At 46.3% G+C, this 26,292-nt stretch overlaps 1 protein-coding gene across 2 annotated transcripts in view; it reads left to right on the top strand.

Moving 5' to 3' along the window:
• Positions 1 to 26,292, top strand: part of MAN1A2 (mannosidase alpha class 1A member 2) — a 117,137-nt gene that overhangs the window by 1,990 nt on the left and 88,855 nt on the right. Inside the window, exon 2 of one of the 2 annotated variants that reach the window (XM_063445944.1) lies at positions 2,225 to 2,803. In XM_063445944.1, the coding sequence (XP_063302014.1) occupies positions 2,496 to 2,803 (308 nt within the window). In that variant the 5' untranslated portion in view covers positions 2,225 to 2,495. Of the gene's footprint in view, positions 1 to 2,220; positions 2,804 to 26,292 lie in introns of both variants that reach the window. The other variant, XM_063445950.1, reaches the window with a different exon arrangement.

The following is a 26,292-nucleotide window of genomic DNA, read 5'->3' on the forward strand; positions in this document are numbered from 1 at the left end:
CGCACTCACTGCCCACCGCATCCACTCACTGAGCCGCACTCACTGCCCACCGCATCCACTCACTGAGCCGCACTCACTGCCCACCGCATCCACTCACTGAGCCGCACTCACTGCCCACCGCATCCACTCACTGAGCCGCACTCACTGCCCACCGCATCCACTCACTGAGCCGCACTCACTGCCCACCGCATCCACTCACTGAGCCGCACTCACTGCCCACCGCATCCACTCACTGAGCCGCACTCACTGCCCACCGCATCCACTCACTGAGCCGCACTCACTGCCCACCGCATCCACTCACTGAGCCGCACTCACTGCCCACCGCATCCACTCACTGAGCCGCACTCACTGCCCACCGCATCCACTCACTGAGCCGCACTCACTGCCCACCGCATCCACTCACTGAGCCGCACTCACTGCCCACCGCATCCACTCACTGAGCCGCACTCCATACATCCACTCAATGATCATAACATGCACACTCTGATCCCAGCATCCACTCTTGCAAGCAATGCTCACAGCTCCTCTTAGGCATCACCTTCCCAATCACTGATCTTAACTTCAGTCCTGGAGTTGCACTCTCATTTCTCTCCCCATTGAATCTCTATACGTTTCCTTGACAAGCGGCCACTCAATCCATTCTACACTCCTGTGAAATACAAACTTTCACACTCACTATCTCACGAACGTCCCATTCTCCATGAGAAGTCTCATATACTCACCTGGAGAGAGACACCTCCGCTGTGTGTGTGCGCGTGTACCCCTCTGCTTCCTGGGTGTCTTGGTTACCAGTCTGTGTGTGTTCCCCTCTCCTTTCTGGGTGTCTTTGTTACAAGTCTGTGTGTGTACCCCTCTCCTTTCTAGGTGTCCTGGTTACCAGTTGGTGTGTGTGTACCCCTCTCCTTTCTGGGTGTCCTGGTTACCAGTCGGGGGGGGTGTGTGTGTGTGTACCCCTCTTCTTTCTGGGTGTCTTGGTTACCAGTCTGTGTGTGTGTACCCCTCTTCTTTCTTGGTGTCCTTTTTACCAGTCGGGGTGTGTGTGTGTGTGTGTACCCCTCTCCTTTCTGGGTGTCCTGGTTACCAGTCGGGGTGTGTGTGTGTGTTTACCCCTCTCCTTTCTGGGTGTCCTGGTTACCAGTCTGTGTGTGTGTGTACCCCTCTTCTTTCTGGGTGTCCTGGTTACCAGTCTGTGTGTGTGTGTACCCCTCTCCTTTCTGGGTGTCCTGGTTACCAGTCTGTGTGTGTGTACCCCTCTTCTTTCTGGGTGTCCTGGTTACCAGTCGGGGTGTGTGTGTGTACCCCTCTCCTTTCTGGGTGTCTTGGTTACCAGTCTGTGTGTGTGTACCCCTCTTCTTTCTGGGTGTCCTGGTTACCAGTCGGGGTGTGTGTGTGTACCCCTCTCCTTTCTGGGTGTCCTGGTTACCAGTCTGTGTGTGTGTACCCCTCTCCTTTCTGGGTGTCCTGGTTACCAGTCTGTGTGTGTGTGTACCCCTCTCCTTTCTGGGTGTCCTGGTTACCAGTCGGGGGGGGTGTGTGTGTGTGTACCCCTCTCCTTTCTGGGTGTCTTGGTTACCAGTCTGTGTGTGTGTACCCCTCTTCTTTCTTGGTGTCCTTTTTACCAGTCGGGGTGTGTGTGTGTGTGTGTACCCCTCTCCTTTCTGGGTGTCCTGGTTACCAGTCGGGGTGTGTGTGTGTGTTTACCCCTCTCCTTTCTGGGTGTCCTGGTTACCAGTCTGTGTGTGTGTGTACCCCTCTTCTTTCTGGGTGTCCTGGTTACCAGTCGGGGTGTGTGTGTGTGTACCCCTCTCCTTTCTGGGTGTCTTGGTTACCAGTCTGTGTGTGTGTACCCCTCTTCTTTCTGGGTGTCCTGGTTACCAGTCGGGGTGTGTGTGTGTACCCCTCTCCTTTCTGGGTGTCCTGGTTACCAGTCTGTGTGTGTGTACCCCTCTCCTTTCTGGGTGTCCTGGTTACCAGTCTGTGTGTGTGTGTACCCCTCTCCTTTCTGGGTGTCCTGGTTACCAGTCTGTGTGTGTGTGTACCCCTCTCCTTTCTGGGTGTCCTGGTTACCAGTCGGGGTGTGTGTGTGTGTACCCCTCTCCTTTCTGGGTGTCTTGGTTACCAGTCTGTTTGTGTGTGTGTGTACCCCTCTCGATTCTGTGTATGTGCTCCCCTTTTTTCTGGTGTCACCGTTCCCATTACTGATCCCTTTGTTTTTGCCAGGTAGTCTGAAGTTGGAGCAGTCTCATTTGATCAGGAAGCTGGCACTGCCTTCGTTTACTGTTTTTTTTCTTGGATGAATCTACAGAGCTGTCAGGAAAAAGGAAGCAGTTTGAAGGGCCACGTAGAGATTATCATCCATTAGGCTTGCTGACTGCTTCGAAAGACACATCGTGGTGTGAGGAAGGAGCCCTCCATGCTGTGTACATTTGGTATAACATGATACTTGACCATCTGGAGTGACCATTACTTGTGGAGATATAACTACATTTCAAAAAATGACCACTCCAGCTCTGCTTCCCCTCTCTGGGCGCCGGATCCCTGCTTTAAATTTAGGGACCTCCTCTGTCCCTCACCACCGGGCCACGCTGAGGCTCTCTGAAAAGTTCATTTTGCTCCTCATTCTTAGTGCCTTCATCACCTTATGTTTCGGGGCCTTCTTTTTCCTTCCCGACTCATCCAAGCACAAACGCTTCGACCTGGGCCTGGAAGATGTGCTGATCCCTCACATAGACTCAGATAAAGGAGACAAGAATACAGGGAGCTTCCTTATCCATGGACAGGGTCACGACCAGCACCGCCACAGGTAGGCAAAGTCTTATTGGGCTGGGATGAAAATGGCAAACAGGTACACATCTTCAAAAGTGAGAGACATCCAGTCCTACATGTGTGTCCTACATAAAATGGCGTTGGTATCTATAGGGATATTCTATAATAACATTTCATATTATTCAACACAACTGGCTTTAGAAAATTGGAAGAGTCATTAAGGGTTGCTTTATAGGAGAACAGTCAACTGGTGGGTTTCAAAGGGTCCTATCCTGATGTGGCTTGGAATGGGCACTGTTGGCAGGAATCAGATGGTCATTTTCATTGTCTCTTGGTCAGTTGATTATGTTCAGCAGCCATTTTTCGATGTGGCTTGGAGTGGGCATTGTTGTTCAGGTGCCATCTCTTGTGGGGGCTTGGAGTAGGCATTTTTGGTATTGGTTATCTTCACGGGCAGTCTCTCGATGTGGCTTGGAGTGGGCATCGCCTGGATGAAAGGAAGTCATTATTTAACATCTGCTCTCAAGAGTGTTAAATAGAGCTTTTGTATTAAATGCTATGTTTATGGGCCATCTCTCGATGTGGCTTGGAGTTATGTTCAGGGGCTGTCTCTCGATGTGGCTTGGAGTGTGCATTGTTGGTTATGTTCAGGGGCTGTCTCTCGATGTGGCTTGAAGTGGGCATTGCTGGTATTGGTTATGTTCAGGGGCTGTCTCTCGATGTGGCTTGGAGTGTGCATTGTTGGTTATGTTCAGGGGCTGTCTCTCGATGTGGCTTCGAGTTATGTTCAGGGACTGTCTCTCTGTGGCTTGGAGTGGGAATTGTTGGTTATGTTCAGGGGCTGTCTCTCGATGTGGCTTCGAGTTATGTTCAGGGACTGTCTCTCGATGTGGCTTGGAGTTATGTTCAGGGGCTGTCTCTCGATGTGGCTTGGAGTGGGCATTGCTGGTTATGTTTAGGGTCTCGATGTGGTTGGAGTGGGCATTGCTGGTATTGGTTATGTTCAGGGACTGTTTCTCGATGTGGCTTGGAGTAGGCCTTGCTGGTTATGTTCAGGGGCTGTCTCTCGATGTGGCTTGGAGTGGGCATTGCTGGTATTGGTTATGTTCAGGGACTGTTTCTCGATGTGGCTTGGAGTGGGCATTGCTGGTTATGTTCAGGGGCTGTCTCTCGATGTGGCTTTGAGTTATGTTCAGGGACTGTCTCTCGATGTGGTTGGAGTGGGCATTTCTGGTTATGTTCAGGGACTGTCTCTCGATGTGGCTTGGAGTTATGTTCAGGGACTGTCTCTCGATGTGGCTTTGAGTTATGTTCAGGGACTGTCTCTCGATGTGGCTTTGAGTTATGTTCAGGGACTGTCTCTCGATGTGGCTTTGAGTTATGTTCAGGGACTGTCTCTCGATGTGGCTTTGAGTTATGTTCAGGGACTGTCTCTCGATGTGGCTTTGAGTTATGTTCAGGGACTGTCTCTCGATGTGGCTTTGAGTTATGTTCAGGGACTGTCTCTCGATGTGGCTTTGAGTTATGTTCAGGGACTGTCTCTCGATGTGGCTTTGAGTTATGTTCAGGGACTGTCTCTCGATGTGGCTTTGAGTTATGTTCAGGGACTGTCTCTCGATGTGGCTTTGAGTTATGTTCAGGGACTGTCTCTCGATGTGGCTTTGAGTTATGTTCAGGGACTGTCTCTCGATGTGGCTTTGAGTTATGTTCAGGGACTGTCTCTCGATGTGGCTTGGAGTTATGTTCAGGGGCTGTGTAGATTTTGAATTCAGAAGATCTATCACTCTGGGGCCAAAGTCACATTATGATTTCTTAGTAATGTGCGTCGAATGTAAAATAAGTATTAAATTCCCAGTTCTAGGCTGGAGAAAGCACATGCAGTAAATTGTTGGTTAACGATGGTGGCGCGGAGTGTCTTGGTGCTCAGTTTGCTTTTTGTCTCAGTCCAGAAAACGTTTCGGTTACGTTTACTGTGCTCTCTCCTCGTTCAAGTAATCTAAATCGGAACTTTCCCCAAGCTCTGATTGGAATGAACAATTAAACTATTGTTATTGTAGTTTGATTGCAATTATTTGTAGAACATTGAATCAAAGCGTGAGTTTAGTTCTGGCAGCCTTGGATCTTTTTCTCGGCCACCATTGGTTTACATTAAACTGATTTATCTATGGTAGGTTTCTGCTTCAGGCAAAAAGGTGTAACGTACACACAGTATGAATAGATCCGTGCCTGCCTATGTAATCTCTGCAAAATCACTGCAAACTCCCTGTGTTGAATGGAAATTATTATCCTGGTCATTTACCCCTCCCCAACCGTAAATATTTCTCACTAAGTTTCATGATGTCATCAGCTCCAAGCAGGTAATAGAGCAAATTGCTTTTTTTTCTCATGGGGAGAGATAATGTTAAGTGACCAATCCGATACCATCTTACATGTTACTAGTAGTATACTTTGGCTTATCAAGACTGGCAAAGCACTGCTTAGAGCACATGGAAGTTTTAGAGAGGTACAGTATGCCCAAACTGTAGACCTCCCCAATAATATTCAAATTTAAATACCATCTTCCTTTACCCTATCCCTAGGCACAGCTTACTTTTGGGACTCAATAATCTCTAACCCAGGTTTGGCTCTGGGCATCTAATAATGACTGGTACGGTCCCTGGTGCTGATGGTACAGTGAACTCTGTTTAATTAAGTTTGGGTTATCTTCCCATCACACTCTCTGACTATAGCAACAGACAGATCCATACAAGAAATACTGTGACTACCAGGGCAATTTCACTGTTTTCTCAGGGACAGCTTAAGACGGGGCTGCTGCTCTCCCCCGGGACCGCGTAAGACAGGGCCGCTGCATTAATATGTTGGCACTCTTCGTGCCCAGCGCTGTATTAATATGGCGGCACTCTTCGTGCCCAGCGCTGTATTAATATGGAGGCACTATCATTGTGCCCAGCGCTGTATTAATATGGCGGCACTCTTTCTGTGCCCAGCGCTGTATTAATATGGCGGCACTCTTCGTGCCCAGCGCTGTATTAATATGGCGGCACTCTTCGTGCCCAGCGCTGTATTAATATGGCGGCACTCTCATTGTGCCCAGCGCTGTATTAATATGGCTGCACTCTTTCTGTGCCCAGCGCTGTATTAATAATATGGCGGCACTCTCATTGTGCCCAACGCTGTATTAATATGGCGGCACTCTCATTGTGCCCAGCGCTGTATTAATATGGCGCCACTCTCATTGTGCCCAGCGCTGTATTAATATGGCGCCAGTCTCCCTGTGCCCAGCGCTGTATTTATATGGCGCCAGTCTCCCTGTGCCCAGCGCTGTGTTAATATGGCGGCACTCTTCGTGCCCAGCGCTGTGTTAATATGGCGGCACTCTTCGTGCCCAGCGCTGTATTAATATGGCGGCACTCTTCGTGCCCAGCGCTGTATTAATATGGCGGCACTCTTCGTGCCCAGCGCTGTATTAATATGGCGGCACTCTTCGTGCCCAGCGCTGTATTAATATGGCGGCACTCTTCGTGCCCAGCGCTGTATTAATATGGCGGCACTCTTCGTGCCCAGCGCTGTATTAATATGGCGGCACTCTTCGTGCCCAGCGCTGTATTAATATGGCGGCACTCTTTCTGTGCCCAGCGCTGTATTAATATGGCGGCACTCTTTCTGTGCCCAGCGCTGTATTAATATGGCGGCACTCTTTCTGTGCCCAGCGCTGTATTAATATGGCGGCACTCTTTCTGTGCCCAGCGCTGTATTAATATGGCGGCACTCTTTCTGTGCCCAGCGCTGTATTAATATGGCGGCACTCTCCTTGTGCCCAGCGCTGTATTAATATGGCGGCACTCTCCTTGTGCCCAGCGCTGTATTAATATGGCGGCACTCTCCTTGTGCCCAGCGCTGTATTAATATGGCGGCACTCTCCCTGTGCCCAGCGCTGTATTAATATGGCGGCACTCTCCCTGTGCCCAGCGCTGTATTAATATGGCGGCACTCTCCTTGTGCCCAGCGCTGTATTAATATGGCGGCACTCTCCCTGTGCCCAGCGCTGTATTAATATGGCGGCACTCTTTCTGTGCCCAGCGCTGTATTAATATGGCGGCACTCTCCCTGTGCCCAGCGCTGTATTAATATGGCGGCACTCTCCCTGTGCCCAGCGCTGTATTAATATGGCGGCACTCTCCTTGTGCCCAGCGCTGTATTAATATGGCGGCACTCTCCCTGTGCCCAGCGCTGTATTAATATGGCGGCACTCTTTCTGTGCCCAGCGCTGTATTAATATGGCGGCACTCTTTCTGTGCCCAGCGCTGTATTAATATGGCGGCACTCTTTCTGTGCCCAGCGCTGTATTAATATGGCGGCACTCTTTCTGTGCCCAGCGCTGTATTAATATGGCGGCACTCTTTCTGTGCCCAGCGCTGTATTAATATGGCGGCACTCTCCTTGTGCCCAGTGCTGTATTAATATGGTGGCACTCTTTCTGTGCCCAGCGCTGTATTAATATGGCGGCACTCTCCTTGTGCCCAGCGCTGTATTAATATGGCCGCACTCTCCTTGTGCCCAGCGCTGTATTAATATTGCGGCACTCTCCCTGTGCCCAGCGCTGTATTAATATTGCGGCACTCTCCCTGTGCCCAGCGCTGTATTAATATGGCGGCACTCTCCCTGTGCCCAGCGCTGTATTAATATGGCGGCACTCTCCCTGTGCCCAGCGCTGTATTAATATGGCGGCACTCTCCCTGTGCTCAGCGCTGTATTAATATGGCGGCACTCTCCCTGTGCCCAGCGCTGTATTAATATGGCGGCACTCTCCCTGTGCCCAGCGCTGTATTAATATGGCGGCACTCTCCCTGTGCCCAGCGCTGTATTAATATGGCGGCACTCTCCCTGTGCCCAGCGCTGTATTAATATGGCGGCACTCTCCCTGTGCCCAGCGCTGTATTAATATGGCAGCACTCTCCCTGTGCCCAGCGCTGTATTAATATGGCGGCACTCTTTCTGTGCCCAGCGCTGTATTAATATGGCGGCACTCTCCCTGTGCCCAGCGCTGTATTAATATGGCGGCACTCTTTCTGTGCCCAGCGCTGTATTAATATGGCGGCACTCTTTCTGTGCCCAGCGCTGTATTAATATGGCGGCACTCTTTCTGTGCCCAGCGCTGTATTAATATGGCGGCACTCTTTCTGTGCCCAGCGCTGTATTAATATGGCGGCACTCTTTCTGTGCCCAGCGCTGTATTAATATGGCGGCACTCTCCCTGTGCCCAGCGCTGTATTAATATGGCGGCACTCTCCCTGTGCCCAGCGCTGTATTAATGTGGCGGCACTCTCCCTGTGCCCAGCGCTGTATTAATGTGGCGGCACTCTCCCTGTGCCCAGCGCTGTATTAATGTGGCTGCACTCTCCCTGTGCCCAGCGCTGTATTAATGTGGCTGCACTCTCCCTGTGCCCAGCGCTGTATTAATGTGGCGGCACTCTCCCTGTGCCCAGCGCTGTATTAATGTGGCGGCACTCTCCCTGTGCCCAGCGCTGTATTAATGTGGCGGCACTCTCCCTGTGCCCAGCGCTGTATTAATGTGGCGGCACTCTCCCTGTGCCCAGCGCTGTATTAATGTGGCGGCACTCTCCCTGTGCCCAGCGCTGTATTAATGTGGCGGCACTCTCCCTGTGCCCAGCGCTGTATTAATGTGGCGGCACTCTCCCTGTGCCCAGCGCTGTATTAATGTGGCGGCACTCTCCCTGTGCCCAGCGCTGTATTAATGTGGTGGCACTCTCCCTGTGCCCAGCGCTGTATTAATATGGCGGCTCTGTGTTTAAATTATGATACAGATCAGTCGTTTCTACTCTGCTGTTTAAATGTCTGTGTTTGGGAAGTCACACAATAACTATTGTGTTGTTGTGTATATACACACGTGCTTTGTTGACACCATAACTCAGGGGCTGCTTTAATCTGCTTTATTGTTTAATCACAATATGTTTTTTATTTTGTATTTTATGAATGAGTTTGGCTATGATTTAATACTAGTGACTAGAAACAGAAGATCACCAGTTACTCAGTCTATACCAAGCCAGTGAGTCTGGTATGCTGCAGTAAATCTCCTCTTCTCTCTCCAAGGATTCTGAGTCCAAATTATCACAAATTCCCAATGACAGATTTGATATGAGATTCCCAAGACCGGCTAAAGTCATGAAGGTGCAGACGGAATAATGAGAGCTCCTTACCCAATGGTTGTGTGCTCAGCAGAGATCTCTTTTGGGCTGTTAAGACACTCACCGCTTAAATAGATGAAACCGCCATTTAGCCGATAATCCCCTTTCACAGAAATGCACGCTCTGCACGGCCGACCGCCAAACTCCCGAATCGAGTGTAAGGCAATGCGGTAACTCACGAACATAAAACCAGGCCGAACTCCTTTCACGGCTAAAACAGACAAAATAAGTCTTTCCAAGTAGCAATCCCAAACACGAGACCAAGCTCCGTCTTGAGGGTAAAACAGGAATCTGTTAAATGGGGGCTACCTGCCTGGTATTTATGCAGGTCTCCCACCTGGTGGACACTCCCCTAGGGAACCAGATGGAAGACTGTAACACATATTGGACAGTAGCCAATCGCAGTGGCCCAGTTTAAGCACTCCTCCTTACATGCATAAATCCCTCCTCTCTATCCTGGAGAGAATTGGGAAGAAACCTAATTATCTCCAGGGATAGAGGCAAACACGACTATAAAAACACATAAAAAATATATAAGTGTACAAATACCAAATGCATGTGCTTCGTGTAACGTATCCCCAGATAGCCTGGGTCTGAGTGCATATTTCTACCGACTAGCGCTCAGATCCAATGCGCACAGTTCAATCGCCATGGAGTCAAAGTCTTTCATATGGCTTTCGGTATCGATTGACTCCATGGGATGGCTATCTGGGTTAAGTCCATGCGTACGTTCCAAACTCCCGAACGGACCGGTGTTCGTATGCGTTGACGAAAACGAAGGGCGACCGGTAGCTTCAGCGGTGTTCGGCAGATAGTGTCCATTTATAGTTCCATAGAATCCTCGCCGAACACCGCTGGTCTTTCGCGTGTTTAAAATGGCCGCCGCCTCGTGGTCGGCATACGAACGCGACCACCCTGAATACGGTTGGAATGGAGAGGTGTCTGCGGTTAACCACAACGTTCTAATTGGGGCAAGAGGTTAACCAGCAGCACACTTCTCTCCTGGGTGGCCGTCCGTTCGGTAGTTTCAATCGGTATTTCCTGAAACAAATGGACAGGCAAATAAACGAAAAAGGGGCAAACAGACGAACCAGCAATCCCAGTCTATACAGATGGATCTGTCACAGGGGCCATACCTTAGGGGTAAAGCATTCTATAGATTACTGACATAGAGAATCCCCTAGATTTCTCTCACTGCCAGCAGTCCTCAAAGTGATACTCTAAGCACCAAAACAACTTTACCGTAATGAAGTTTTGCTGTATAGATGATGCCCCTGCAGTCTAGTCTCCCTAATGAACTCTTTCAATTAGGAGTTAAAGTGCTGCTGTCACCATCTGTGGACACTGCATAATTTACGAAGACCTCTAGTGGTGTCTCGGGGAGTTCTACTTGCATGAATCTGTTCCTGGCACACGCCACCTTCCTCTTCTGGGAAGTAGGAAAGAGGAATAGAAGTGCAAGCAATTTGTAAAAGGGAAGTACGGTGTGACAATGCCGCTTTATATCACTTTTATATACAACCCTAGTCACACCTCCCTGCATGTGACTTACACAGCCTCCCTACACATTTCTTGAAAGAGAATCTGAAAGGTTTAGTTTCCCTTTTTGTACATTGTGTTTAATTTAGAATTCTATGAATGCACTCCCAATTGACAGCTGAAGTCTGCAGTAGCCTCCTGTGTGTGTGTGTGTGTGTGTGTGTGTGAATAAAATTTAATTAGCAGAGCAGGAGATAAGAACGTCTAAAGTAAACAAACTGCGCTGTAAAAACGAAATATATTTTCATGGAGACTAGATCGACTACTTAACCACTGTACAGCACTATGGAATATGGATTGGGTCATTCCATGCCAAGTGATCGAATTTTAAATTACTGTAAGGAAAGCTACATAAATATTTTTTAGTAGATCTACCCAAAGGAAAACCGTGTGTGTGTGTGTGCACACGTCTTTTAAGTTCATATATAACTTGTAGTTTGTCAACACTTCAGTTAGACTGAGCTAATGTTCTGTGTGTGTATTTTCTTTATAATAATCTTAATTAAATAAAATTGTAGCTTATGCTAGCTTTAGTGTACCTATAATCTTAATTTTATAACATGACAGGAGGCTTCGTATTTGCTTAAGTCTCTCTTTACTAGAACTCCACAGCAGCACAGAAAACAACCAATATAACAAATGTTCCACCTGTGAGGAGGGTCCGAGCAAATATGGACCGTTTCACTGGTGGAGGAACACCTATTGGGACACTCCAGGGGTGTCCTGGGGCTTAACCCCTATAGCTTAGAATAGTCAAAGAAAACTCAACTGCTGGAGTGAACCAGACTGGTTAAGTATACGACTGGATATAATGAACGAAATAATACTGATAATGTTACAAATCCCGTCTAGTGAAACACCAGTAAATAGTAGTGAAAATCTAGCCAAAATGGCTTACCTCTATGTACAAAAAAATGAATAATACCTATGAACCTACAAAGCTCCAGAGTAGCTTACTGGCTGGTGACTTTAATTAGTAGAAAGAAATGGTCAAACCCAGAGCTAGGGGCCCATAAGGTAGGTATGAGTCAAAATGACAAACATAGGTATCAGGGGTGCTGTCACGTTCAGCTAAACACGGTGCTGGATCGTGCTGCTGTAAGATGGTCTATAGACTTGGTGACCAGTATAATGTAAAATCTGGTCGGCTGGTATACCAAGCAATAGTACCACTGTCAAGGGGGGGGTGTCATAAATGGATGATAAATACTTAACATGAATGACATAGGGAAAGAGGCATATAGATAGGACCTCCCCCTATATAACTCGATAACTGTAACGCTGAACAAATAATGGTTACAGTGTATAATCGAGAAACCCCAGTTGGTACTACTGAGTAATGCTCAGCAGATACCAGACGTGACCCAAACCCTAGTACAAATAGGAGGTAAAAAACACACACAAAAGGGTGACTACATGTGCATAACCATACTTAGTGTGTTGGTTGCCTACACATGGTGATAGAGATCCCTAAGTGAAAAGTAGAGTGAGTAGAACAGAGAGCCCTTAGAGCCCGACGCGCGTTTCGGTGCTCGCTCGGATGCACCTTCGTCAGGGGCTAATTTGAGACTAGTCCGAAGTCTCCTTTTAAATGTATTCAAGTCCCAGCCACTTGCTGATTGACCAATGGAACCGCCGGAATTCAGCGCTAAAACAACCACGTGGGCGTATGTAAATGCCCTGGGTGGATGGGCCAATCACAGATCTTTTCGTCAGACGTCATCTGACGTTTTTTACTTATACACTTTTTCTTTTTGGCCAGTTTGTTAACCCACTGTGTGCCGAGTGGATTTAGTCCTTATTGGCTGCTATCATACCGATATCTGTGCGGATTTGTAGTATAGGCGTGTAACTAATCTATTCTATTCTTTAGGTGTTGGTTACGAGTTTCAGATACACTTAGATCGGAGGTCCATCTGGAATGTCGGCATAAAATATTTTGCTTTGTTGTTTCAGCCTCGGAAAAGGCTGAACACAGCTACATCGTTCTGTCCGATTTAACCCTTGGGGTATTCAGATCGGGTGGAGTGGCTCCTAAGATGTAACAATTGCTGAAAAACCTCTATCGTGTTTGGAGTGCCAGTGGTATGCTGACGACTAGTGTACCATGATAGAGAGATCCTTTCATCATAGGTCTAGGGAGGGTCTGTCAATTACCGAAATATCCTTAGTATCTGCATCTATACTGTGTATTAATCTGTGTACCACAGCTTCCCTAAAGCACGCTCTACTAATCACTACCAATTTTAATATAATTGTATATACTGTAAATACCTGTAAATATCTAGATCTATTAGTTACTATCATAACTTTCACTTTTTGTATTCCAAGTCCTCTGCCCAACCGCCCAGCCCCTGTACAGCCTGCTATCTCCACCTAACAGAGTATAGATAACTATACACCAATAAGGGATTATCTTCTATTATCCCCTATGTAACAGAGGGGTGGATACCTAACATAGTATATATGTCTATTGAGTTGGTTGCACTGAGATGACCTAAATAAGTTGAGACTCCTAAGCATCACAGTGTAATTTGATCCTCCATACGTAGGGCTCACTACCTACCTCTTAACCTGTCACACGCCAGTACATAACCTCAGTACCAATAGAATACTATGCACATTATCTATATATCGGCACTGGTTGACATAGACGGGCGAGTTTTGGTACTGTTTGCGGCGCTCTGACAGTTAGCACTGCCACTCAATATATGGTGCTCACGATTAAAACCCTATACATGCACTAAGGCAACACAAGTTACCTACGTGGAGGTATAAATACCCTACATAATAGCATGAGGTTTGTTTAATTGACACCCCTCGCCATGTTAAGGGTAAGATATCCGAAGTTCATGTGGAATAGGGAAGCTGTGGTACACAGATTAATACACAGTATAGATGCAGATACTAAGGATATTTCGGTAATTGACAGACCCTCCCTAGACCTATGATGAAAGGATCTCTCTATCATGGTACACTAGTCGTCAGCATACCACTGGCACTCCAAACACGATAGAGGTTTTTCAGCAATTGTTACATCTTAGGAGCCACTCCACCCGATCTGAATACCCCAAGGGTTAAATCGGACAGAACGATGTAGCTGTGTTCAGCCTTTTCCGAGGCTGAAACAACAAAGCAAAATATTTTATGCCGACATTCCAGATGGACCTCCGATCTAAGTGTATCTGAAACTCGTAACCAACACCTAAAGAATAGATTAGTTACACGCCTATACTACAAATCCGCACAGATATCGGTATGATAGCAGCCAATAAGGACTAAATCCACTCGGCACACAGTGGGTTAACAAACTGGCCAAAAAGAAAAAGTGTATAAGTAAAAAACGTCAGATGACGTCTGACGAAAAGATCTGTGATTGGCCCATCCACCCAGGGCATTTACATACGCCCACGTGGTTGTTTTAGCGCTGAATTCCGGCGGTTCCATTGGTCAATCAGCAAGTGGCTGGGACTTGAATACATTTAAAAGGAGACTTCGGACTAGTCTCAAATTAGCCCCTGACGAAGGTGCATCCGAGCGAGCACCGAAACGCGCGTCGGGCTCTAAGGGCTCTCTGTTCTACTCACTCTACTTTTCACTTAGGGATCTCTATCACCATGTGTAGGCAACCAACACACTAAGTATGGTTATGCACATGTAGTCACCCTTTTGTGTGTGTTTTTTACCTCCTATTTGTACTAGGGTTTGGGTCACGTCTGGTATCTGCTGAGCATTACTCAGTAGTACCAACTGGGGTTTCTCGATTATACACTGTAACCATTATTTGTTCAGCGTTACAGTTATCGAGTTATATAGGGGGAGGTCCTATCTATATGCCTCTTTCCCTATGTCATTCATGTTAAGTATTTATCATCCATTTATGACACCCCCCCCTTGACAGTGGTACTATTGCTTGGTATACCAGCCGACCAGATTTTACATTATACTGGTCACCAAGTCTATAGACCATCTTACAGCAGCACGATCCAGCACCGTGTTTAGCTGAACGTGACAGCACCCCTGATACCTATGTTTGTCATTTTGACTCATACCTACCTTATGGGCCCCTAGCTCTGGGTTTGACCATTTCTTTCTACTAATTAAAGCCACCAGCCAGTAAGCTACTCTGGAGCTTTGTAGGTTCATAGGTATTATTCATTTTTTTGTACATAGAGGTAAGCCATTTTGGCTAGATTTTCACTACTATTTATTGGTGTCTCACTAGACGGGATTTGTAACATTATCAGTATTATTTCGTTCATTATATCCAGTCGTATACTTAACCAGTCTGGTTCACTCCAGCAGTTGAGTTTTCTTTGACTACAGAAAACAACCAATCAGAAAAAAGTTAGGTACTATAAAACTCCCCTCCCCATGCATCATTTTCTCTTTCAAGCTGCGACAAAAACAGAATAAAAGGCAGAAAAACACAATGGGAAGAAACGAAGTCCTAGATATGATAAATACAACAATGCCCATCCTCCTCCGAAAACTGCCACACCAGATTGCGTTAATGGACTGTAAACTAAAACGAGAGAAAAACAGAATCTAACAGGTTGATTATCCAATGAAAAGTACTCTGAATAAACATGTAGGTACCCAATGTAGCAACCAAAATTACCATAACCTGTATAGATCCCAACCCGACTTATGAGAAACAGACCTAAGAACAAGTGACAGGTAGCAGAGACAACAAGCAGAGTTGCATACGTACCTGATTAATCTAAACTATTAAAATTAAACAAGGGAGGGATAAGAATGGGTGGGAAATACTCGCCTCCTGTCATTAATAAAATTAAGATTATAGGTACACTAAAGCTAGCATAATCTACAATTGTATAACATGACAGGAGGCTTCGTATTTGCTGTTTTAACGCTCAGTCAACAAATCCAACGCTGTTTGTTTCTCTGGTACCTATTCCGGGAGATATCAGAGCAACCCTAAATGGACTTTCCAACTGCGATAAATGACAGTAGACAGATCGATGAAAATGCCAGTTGGCGAAGCATCCCAAATATGGAAAAAACACCATCCGCTGATAGATCCATTGTACGTGGTGTTGCGACCTGTTTCTTAGCAGTTAGTCCATGAGCTGCCAAGCTGACCTATTAGCCATTTTCCTGTAGTTGTAAAATGTCGAAGGTCATTTGCGGACTTAGGGCTGCGAGAAGGAACTGCCACTATGTCTCAACTCTTGATGTGGCCTTGCAGTTAGATCTCCAATCTCAAGGAATGCGCCTAAGTCCACCACCACTTTCATAATAGAACCAAGTAACATCTTTCGTTCCCTCCTGGCCTACCCGGTGATATGTCTCATCCAAGAATAAAATTTTATTATGCAGGCAAGAGTGTGGTTAAACTAGCCGTATCCTAAGTGATTTCAATATTCCAAATGGACTGTGTAATCCTGGGTTGCGAAAGAGAAAAAATTACAAAAGGACTTCCAGTCAGGGTCCCAAATTGAACTTGTGTGGTGGAACGTTGGTTGACTATTCTGGGAATAGTGAATCCCCGAAATAGTCAAAGAGATGGGAAATGGAAACCAGAGTTGAGATTCCCATCCAGATACGTCATCGTCTAAGAGTGATAAGAAGTACGGATCCAATTGTGATTGGGACCTGCCTAATCACGAAGAGTCCTCACGTGCTCTAGTGAGAGATTGAAATAATCTGATTACCCATAGTACGATCCTGTTCCATGCCCGACCTGTCAAAATTTGTGTAGGGGATCCTGGTCTAAACGCCAGCTACAAGATAGGGTATAATATAGTGAGACCTCTAGGTCCCTGTACCCCCTCTCTTCGCTCACAACAGGTGACTCCAGAGAGCAGATAAACAAAAAACAAGGGTTTAGCTTCAACCATCCGAATCTTTTGAGAAAGTCGGCAGCCCTATCTGAGTCTGCTACACATCCCGAACCGTACTCCAGCGGTAGGTTGCTACCCGACTTTGACATCCGTGTAGGAGTCGGGGCACACTGGGTTCCTCCATAGTCTCATAGGTCTCCTTCATGGTAGTTGAAAAGGTGGGTTAGCGAGAACCCAAACCAAGATGGCTCCCGTGAGGGATATAGAGTATAGACAGAGTATAGCCCTCCATCTCCGAACCATGTGCTCCAGATATGTGTTCAGAGGATAGGGGAAAATCTGCTAAACACAAGCAAAATAAAAAAACATAGCGTATAACTGTGTGGGGACTGGTGTTAATGTGTAATCACAATTGGACACTCACAAATTAGTGGAGTTAAAACAGCCTTGAAAGGTATCTCTTTCTTCAGTATCCAATGTGTTGTCCCTCTTCACATATTCATCAGCGAATGGACGTATATATCTCAGAAGACAAAATATATACAGAAATTGTAGTGCACTTCCAGAGTTTAAGTAAAAAAAGTTTTAATAACTTACATTCAGGTAAAAAATAAACAGCATGTCACCATAAGACGTCTTATGGTGACATGCTGTTTATTTTTTACCTGAATGTAAGTTATTAAAACTTTTTTTACTTAAACTCTGGAAGTGCACTACAATTTCTGTATATATTTTGTCTTGTGAGATATATACGTCCATTCGCTGATGAATATGTGAAGAGGGACAACACATTGGATACTGAAGAAAGAGATACCTTTCAAGGCTGTTTTAACTCCACTAATTTGTGAGTGTCCAATTGTGATTACACATTAACACCAGTCCCCACACAGTTATACGCTATGTTTTTTTATTTTGCTTGTGTTTAGCAGATTTTCCCCTATCCTATTTGCAATATATCTATTGAAGACAGGAGGAAGTCTTCGGGGATTCATCCAGGACACCTCACCCAAAATTCAGGGGAAGTCCCGGTTTGCTCTAAATTTATACATTTCTCACTGGGGTTGTGTTTCACATATATTGTTGTTTTTTTTATGTGTTCAGAGGAGATGGGGCAGTCCTGTCATCATCTTATCCCAAGATTGTAATGACCAGGGAACTCAATTCAACCGGGGTTTCCGGTCTTTCCATGTGGTCCATGCGCACGGTGTACCTGCAGACCGGGTAGCAAGCCTTCCCTAGATTTGTCACCCGAGCAAGGCAGTGCCCGTTTGCTCCATGAAGGTCTCAGTGTCTCATGTCATCTAGATATGGGAAAAACTGTCTGCGCAGTTTGTTCGCAATGGCCTGGATATCTAAAACAGAAAACAATAGTCTAGGGAAACAAACTTCCCTTATTCAAGTGAGTTACCACGAGCTCCTGGAGGAGCCTGCTTGCTAGCCTCCTGCCCACAGGCTATGGGTCCTGCAGGGAAACCTGTAAAAGACTACCAAACTTGACCGACCGTTGGCACTGATTTCCCTGGAACTGTTTAGGGCATGGGACCATGCTTGCGGTTGGTAAATACTATAACTTCCAGGAAATTCCTGAACCGATCTGGGTGATTTTTGGATATATTGTTCACCCAGATCGGGGCTATCATGGGGATATGTTGGATTTTGGGGTACTTTCTGAACTTGGTGAAAATGTTTTTTCTGCCTGGAGATAATTGAGTTACTTACAGGACTTTCTCAATTATCTCCTTAGCAGAGGGGAGAGATGTTGTGTGTGCTGTACATGGGCGTGTCACAGACTGTATGTTTGTTCTGATTGGTTTATGTCCTTTGTGTTCCTGTGCCCCATCAGGTCCATGGGGTGTTCCTCTGGCCTGGAAAATTGTATAAAAGACCAGTGTGTCCCATCAAACTTGAGATTCCTTCTGTGACGAGACCAATCTCGCCACATTGCATTGGAGAAGCCTGGTTGCCTCTGGACTATGGCCCCATGTTAAAAAGCCTTCTTTTCTAGGTCCCTGTACCCCCTCTCTTCGCTCACAACAGGTGACTGTTGTGGAGTCAATGGTACGGGTCGGCGGTGTTCGAAGTTCGACTTCGACAGCTTCGACGATTACTTCGGCACTTCGACGGTATCCGAAGTGCCCATTTAAAGTGGCAACACTGCCCTGAGGTAATCCAAGGGCCAGGAACAGTGTTTGTCTTTAGAGCCAAGGTAGGGTAGGTGAGGGCAAACAACAATATAGGAAGGGGCAGTCACAACAGGGTTCCGCTACAGGCGGTTTAACCCTTTTATGCCCGGGGTGCCGTTACACCTTCTTACACTCCAAAACTGTCGTCCAGTTATTGGAGGGAAAGAAGATTTTGCTCCTGTGTCTCTGTTGTTCCAGCTTGCAGGAGATCCAACTGAGAAAGGCCTTGTAAGGATTAGAGCTAATTCCCCATTCGGTTCCAGAGTTCCCAGGACTGAGTGTTGTCCGGTGCCTGGAGGTGTCAATGCAAATTTTTCCCTTCCGATCCAGGAAAGAGGTGGCGGTTCCAGGGCCCCAGTCAAGCTACGGCAACTGGGGGCATGAAGGTTTGTCCCCTGTTCCAGCTAGGAAGTGGTCCTTTGGCGGGTTACCCAGTCGGGGTGACAGGTGATCTGTTACAATAACGCTGTTAGCTTTTACTGCTATAAAATACATATGGAGTACAATGATGCCACGAAGTAGAGGTTTTGGAAAGTTACAGGGATTAAATAATGAGCTTGCCCATTTTCGTTTACACATTGAAATTTGCCCGATTGGTTTGCGGGGCCTGTGGCGGCCCGCTTGGTATCCCGACTGGGTACCTCCGCCAATCACACTTCCTAGTGATCACTGAGCTACCATTGGCACTCCACCAGACACCATGAGCACTATAGCCCCTTTGCCGCTGCATTTTGGCTGGGATCTCGCTTTGTCCACCCACCCTGGACCCAAGTCCCTATCCTCCAGAGAGTATAGTAAGAAATGGAGCAAGTATAGCCGATTTCCCGCCCCCCCTCCCTCTCCCCCCCACACACACACACACATGAACTGAGGCTTAATGCTGGGAGTAGTCTGTTTTATTCAGGGCCACACACAGCCTTTTATGCACAACTCCATGCAAGGGGTTTCTTACAAAACAATCACAGGGTAATTTCCCACACCCTCAGGGCCACACCCCCTCCCGCCGGGTTTTAGGAGGTGCAAGGGGTTAAATTTACCTCTTTTTCCAGCACCGGGCGGGGGACTCTCCTACTCCTCTCCTACTCTTTCTCGTCGTCATCGGCTGCTAGCGCGGCAAGAGCGCGCATTCAGCAAGTACATAGGAAAGCATTCTCAATAAGAGTCAATAAGCTCAGAGGTGGTCCGCAGTTCGTGGGTTGGTTCGGTTTCCGAACAGTTCCAGAGAATCCCACAGACCAGTTGTAGTGGGCCAGGGGTAGCTTATTTGGTTACCTAAGCTAAGATACGGCGTTCACCTGGAATGGAACCGGTTAACCTACGTGGAGACCCATTCCTCCCATAGTAACTGGACCAGGGAGTACAACAACAACCACTTTATTGGCCACACTCGGCTTTATACTTTTCCCAATGCATGGGGTGGACACCACACAAGGACATTGTCCCCTCCCGGGATCCCCCCCCCCCTCCCAAGGGTCCCAGCACAGGACCAGAACTCTGGTCCCTTGTTCCCGCCACCCAAACACAGGCTTTCCCACTTCTGGGAACAGGTGGTCTTCTTCCCAGGATCCTTCATGCCTGGGAGCCAAAGCGCGGGAGGGCATGAAAAGCCTGCCATTCAGTGTCTTCCTCCCATGAGCCTCTGTACCTGGGCAGCACCGTGTGGGAAGCACCTCTTTGTTCCCCAGATAGAGCGAACCTGCCATTGTCCCCAAAGGATGTCGACACCAATCCCCAGGGACACCCGTAATGGTACCTGCCTCGAACAGGCTTTGTTCGTGGGGTCCCTGTAGCAGAACCCCTTTTTGGCTGTCCCATCTATTGTTTTAATGTTGGCACTGCAGAGGTTTTCCTATGCCTGGAGTACACCGAATTACATGTCACTATATATGGCCATACTTTGTTCGGTATACGGATATAACAGCTTGCAGGTAAAACACTAAATTCACTGTACGAACAACCAGACCACCCTGATGTACAGAATACATGTAATTTACCTCCCTGATTGCTTTTCATATTCCCTTTCACATACGAACACACTGCTACGTTCCCTGGGTGGCCGCCATTTCGGCGGCCATCTTAAACCCACGAACAGCGGTGTTTGGTTGTAGAGTGTCTGGAACTCAAAACGGATACTCGACTAGCCGAACACCGCTAAGACCTCCAGGGCTGCAGAAAACACAGAAAGAAACACACTAACGGCCCGTCGTTCGGTAGGATGAATCCCACGAACTAGGGGATTCATCCGGTTACCGACTGCATTATGGATGGTATAGTCTTTCGGGACGTTTGGTGCACGAATTGAGACCGAAAACTTTACCTCCCTATAACTCCCGAACCCCTGGTCTGATCTGGGTGATTTTTGGAGATGTTCCTCACCCAGATCAAGGCTACCAGTGGGTACCATAGTTAAAGGTGTTTCTCTCATATTTGGGGTACATCTAAAAAGTGGGGAAAAGTATGTACATTATATAATTGGGTTAACTGTTAAGCTAAGGGGAGGAGATGTGTGGGAGGTAATGTATATGTGATTGGTGTACTGTATAATTGATGTGAATCCCTCCCTTGCATGGGAGAATCTCATAAAAGCAGGAATGTTGCCATTACGCTTCAGTTCTACTCCTGATACTGTGTCGTCCAGTGATTGGGAAAGGCGATGGGATACTATTGAATTTTATTGATGATTGTGCTGAAGCCCGGCATGGGAAGCGTCTCCTTTCGGATTACGAATGCTCCCCCTGGTTGGTGCTTGTCTATACGAACGGTGGCCACCCAGGGAGGCACTCATTAATTACTTACCTTGCGGTTTCACACTTATGTTCTAATTGATTGGTACAAACATTCCAATAGGCACGGTGAAGGTCCTTGTTCAGGAACCAAGCCGCGAATGCTCCCCCTGGATGGCGTTCGCCTTTACGAAATGGCGTTCATCCAGGGGAGGCACGCGCCGAGCCTTCCCTTGCGGTTTGTGGTTTTGACACCTTGTTACGAGGTGCGAACGTTCTAAACCAACATTCTAAATTGGGTATCTGGGTGGTCCCCGTTCTGGAGGTGAATGAATTCTCTTTGTGGAAAACCTCCCGAACGGTGAGCAGGGAAACACACAACTTATAACAAGGCAATGCATGAACAGGCAGCGGTCCCGCCACACCAATGTCTTTTAACAGCCTATTAGCTGGGTCCATAGCCTAAAGCAGACGGATAAACTAGTAAGCTCCTTCAGGAGCTCATGGTGAGGGCAAATTCCATGAGAAAAGTGTTTGCGGTTGGTCAATTTTGGTAGCATAAACAAGAAATACCGAATGTAGTCTAGATTTGAACCGTGAAGCTTGTTCCCCTCATTCAGACGAACGATTCCATCGAACGGTACTCTTCTAGGATATACAGAACCAAACGCAGGCAATGATGGAAGTCCAGCAGTGTTCGGGAGTGTGTGTCCGATTTTAGTTCCATGAACTCGACGACCATGCACCACTGCCTGCGTTCATGCGAACAAGATGGCCGCCACCTCATGGTCGTTCATACAAATTGCGGCCACCCAGATGAGCAATTAGAACACTGAGGTGGAACTAGTAACAAGGTGTCAATAGGGCTTAACCAGCACACTGGTGGTCCCTAGTTTGTGCGTCTGTTCGGTTCCCACACAGTGTAGAGAAATGGCACGAACAAAGCCTTTTAACAGGGTTTTTGCAGGGCCAATAGTCTTTAGGCAGGAGGCTAGCCAGCAGGCCCCTCCAGGAACACGTGGCATAGGCATTTCTGCCACAGGGCCTATGTTGCCTTTGAGATCATATGGTAGCCCAGGAATGAAAATGACCCCATCATGGCATACCATTTGCAAATGTTGACCACCCAGGGTATTCAGAATGGGTTATGTCCAGTCTTTTTTTAGAAGCCACTACTAAGGTAGGTCCTCGATATATAATTATATATAAATAATATATAAATACACTTAGAATGAAATGATATATAATTAACTTTTTTTTTTTTTTATAATTCTATGTTGGGGGATCTGCCTGACAACCCACACAGTCCCCCTGCAGCCAAATCTGTCAATAAAGCCAATCCGAGTTATGGCTGGATTGGCTGCATCACGATCATTGTGGGGGTAAATGTCTGGGCTGCAGGGACATATGTTGTAGCGCCACAGTATTCACTATGAGAAGAACTGAACTGCTAGAGAGGGAGATTGCCACACATAGCTTTTGTAGCGCCGCAGTACTTGGCGCTTTAGTACAGTGGTATATTTTAAAGAACACTTGTTGATATTCCTTTAGTGAGGATAAAGCTAACCTAACCCCCGTCGCTAGTAGTGAATGTACATACGGTGTTTCTGTTGTCTGTATATTTGTGAAATTGCTCTGCATATTACATCCGAACATCCCATTGTTCGCCAGACGTTCCGCTCCAGCAGTGGAGAAACACTGTGTGATAGACAATTCACTATAAAAATCCAAAATAATTTTTTTAAAGCTTTTAATTGCACTTTCCTGTTGGATTTATTTTGTGCCTAGTGGAAGGTTGTGTTCTCGATACTTTTGTGCTCGGGCTATGATCTGATTGTAAATCGGGGTGAACTATAGCCTTTGAGTCCATAGTAGTTGTGTTGTGTAGTAAATGGTTAAGATCCAGGAATAGACCCTGATAAACACTGCTGCCATATTAACACGGCTCCGCAGAGTGAGTCTGGGACGTTCGTTCGTAAAACTTGTCAATTTAGATCATTACAGGTATTACTTTAATGTGGTTTAGGAGTCCTGTTTAACAAATTCGGATAATAACTAATGGCTGTGCTGTAATCTAGAAACATAGAAACATGTGACGGCAGATAAGAACCATTAGGCCCATCTAGTCTGCCCAATTTTCTAAATACTTTCATTAGTCCCTGGCCTTATCTTATAGCCAGGATAGCCTTATACCTATCCCACGCATGCTTAACCTCCTTTACTGTGTTAACCTCTACCACTTCAGCTGGAAGGCTATTCCATGCATCCACTACCCTCTCAGTAAAGTAATACTTCCTGATATTATTTTTAAACCTTTGCCCCTCTAATTTAAGACTGTCCTCTTGTTGTGGTAGTGTTTCTTCTTTTAAATATCGTCTCCTCCTTTACTGTGTTGATTCCCTTTATGTATTTAAATGTTTCTATCATATCCCCCTGTCTCGTCTTTCCTCCAAGCTATACATGTTAAGATCCTTTAACCTTTCCTGGTAAGTTTTATCCTGCAATCCATGAACCAGTTTAGTAGCCCTTCTCTGCACTCTCTCTAAAGTATCAATATCCTTCTGGAGATACGGTCTCCAGTACTGCGTACAATACTCCAAGTGAGGTCTCACCAGTGTTCTGTACAATGGCATGAGCACTTCCCTCTTTCTACTGCTAATACCTCTCCCTATCCAACCAAGCATTCTGCTAGCATTTCCTGCTGCTCTATTACATTGTCTGCCTACCTTTAAGTCATCAGAAATAATCACCCCTAAATCCCTTTCCTCAGATGTTGAGGTTAGGACTCTATCAAATATTCTGTACTCTGCCCTTGGGTTTTTACGTCCAAGATGCATTATCTTGCACTTATCCACATTAAATGGCAGCTGCCACAACTCTGACCATTTTTCTAGTTTACCTAAATCATTAGCCATTTGGCTTATCCCTCCTGGAACATCAACCCTGTTACATATCAGAGGATTAATCTCTCATTATCTGCCCTCCCACACCACGTTTGGTTTACCTGATCCAGGCATGGGACAGCATGCCAGCCACTCTGACAAGGTTACACATTATTATCTTGGCACGTGCTGTTCCTGGCGATACAACACTGTACGTATACCATATATTGGCCAAAATTCCTGCAATCAACGTATCCCTTGCGAGTTAGTTTAATAGTTCATATTACATCCTGGTGTACGAATGATATTGCTCTATATACTTTTTATTTATCTCTGTAGACGTTTCCTTTTGTTTTATATTTGTGAAGATTTACAGGAGTCTCTGAGATCTACAGATAGGTGTTCATATTCGTTTTGATCCTTTGGCACTTTGTTCCAGTGCTGTGTATTGAAATCTTGGATAAATGTCAGCATTAATAGATAAAAGATCCTGGTTACCCCCGAGGGCGGGAGGAGGTCCGAGAACACGCCGTTCTGGAACCAGTTTTGTCAGCGACTGGGAATTATGGGGCTTGCGTACAGGTGAAGCACTTTCTCTCCGCGTATCTTTTTACGCCATGTAATCCTGAACATGTTGAAACCTTTTATCCTTACCTCTGCCAAGTCATGCGTGCCAGTTATTAATCCTGCAATACCTCATAGTGTTACGTGACGTTTCCCTACATCCAGTATATTTATAATACCAGCCCCTCGCAGACCCACTGGCCGTGTGGCTATTGACCGCTTAATTAGCCAATCATCTAACTGATCAAGGATTTGACAGACGTAATGAGCAGTCTGCCTCCAGTCCATATAGCCTCTCCAGGTTACCAATTGCCCCAAGAGACCTTTAAATCAGAGTAAAGAGCCGCCACAGTTGGTGAATAAATCACATTTAGTTTCTCTAGTAATAACCTCTAAGACCCACTAATAATGCCCACTGTGTGTTAGAGACCATGTGCGCCACTAATTGAACAATTTAAAATGAAAACTCTGCACTAATGCTGCTCCCCGTGACAGCCAGGCAGTGCGACCACTTGAATCATATAAAAAGTGTATAATACATTTACCAATTCAGTGCTCACTGTGTTGGCACTTGGTCTTAAATCGTTTAATGCGTAATAGCTCAGCGCTCATGACATCCTCGGGGTACGTTTGATATAGAAAAAGTATTTTGTTTGGTTGTTTTTCGGAGTATTTCTAAAATACGGTGAGCCCAGCGACTATTTTGGATCCAGAGAACCGGCGCTGGTCAAGGAGGGGCATCGAAGACGCTGATCAGACGTGTAGCTTCGGCCTGTCTGCGCCTGCTTTCATAATCTGTCACCGTGTGGAACGCCTTCTAGATGTTTTATATAAGCTAACTTTTTTATTACTATTTAATGTGAATTTCTGTGATTTATTTGTTCATTCAGCAGTGATCATTTAAACTTAAAGTATGAAGTCACCGCTGCATATAGCTTAGTGCGTACGTAAGATCACGTGATAGGAGAGCCTTTCAGCCACAGTATAAGGAATGAGCAGAGACCAGGCACAGAATGCATGATATTAGACACAGGTAAATGGAAACGAGTATAATATGAAAGTAGCGGAATGAGCTTTGCCACAGTTACCCCTCTTTGTACTCGGGGCTGTCAATACCCCTTGTGTGCCTCTATTTTCCTGTGCTACTACTGCTCGTTACTTAGGGAAACAAGTAAAACATTGTTACATTTTGTCTTTTCGTCTGGCTGTTCGGTATTATCCCTATTTCAGCTGACTTTCCCTATTTAGTTTGACAAACAAACTAAGTACCCAACAACCAGGCCACCCATGAGAGGAGTGTGGCACCAGTTGACGTTCCTAACCCTGTTCACACTTTCTTAACCACAAACACATGAACATATATGCGAACACGTGGCGGCGGCTATCTTGGAATACGAACTGCACCAGCGGGGTTTGGTCGTCAAGCGTCTGGAACCCAAATCGAACACGCAACTGCACTAACACCGCTGAGACTTCCATCCTCGTGTAAGTTCGTGTAAACTCAGGGGAACAGAGCGGCATTCGTGAAACGAACCACACAAATTAGATAAATTCAATGAACTAAGGCACGAACCATCTTTATATGCAATTTCGTGTAATTCAGACTCTCTAAAGTAGACCGA

Source organism: Pelobates fuscus, chromosome 1, assembly GCF_036172605.1.
Source record: "Pelobates fuscus isolate aPelFus1 chromosome 1, aPelFus1.pri, whole genome shotgun sequence".
In the NCBI taxonomy this organism is placed as follows: domain Eukaryota; kingdom Metazoa; phylum Chordata; class Amphibia; order Anura; family Pelobatidae; genus Pelobates; species Pelobates fuscus.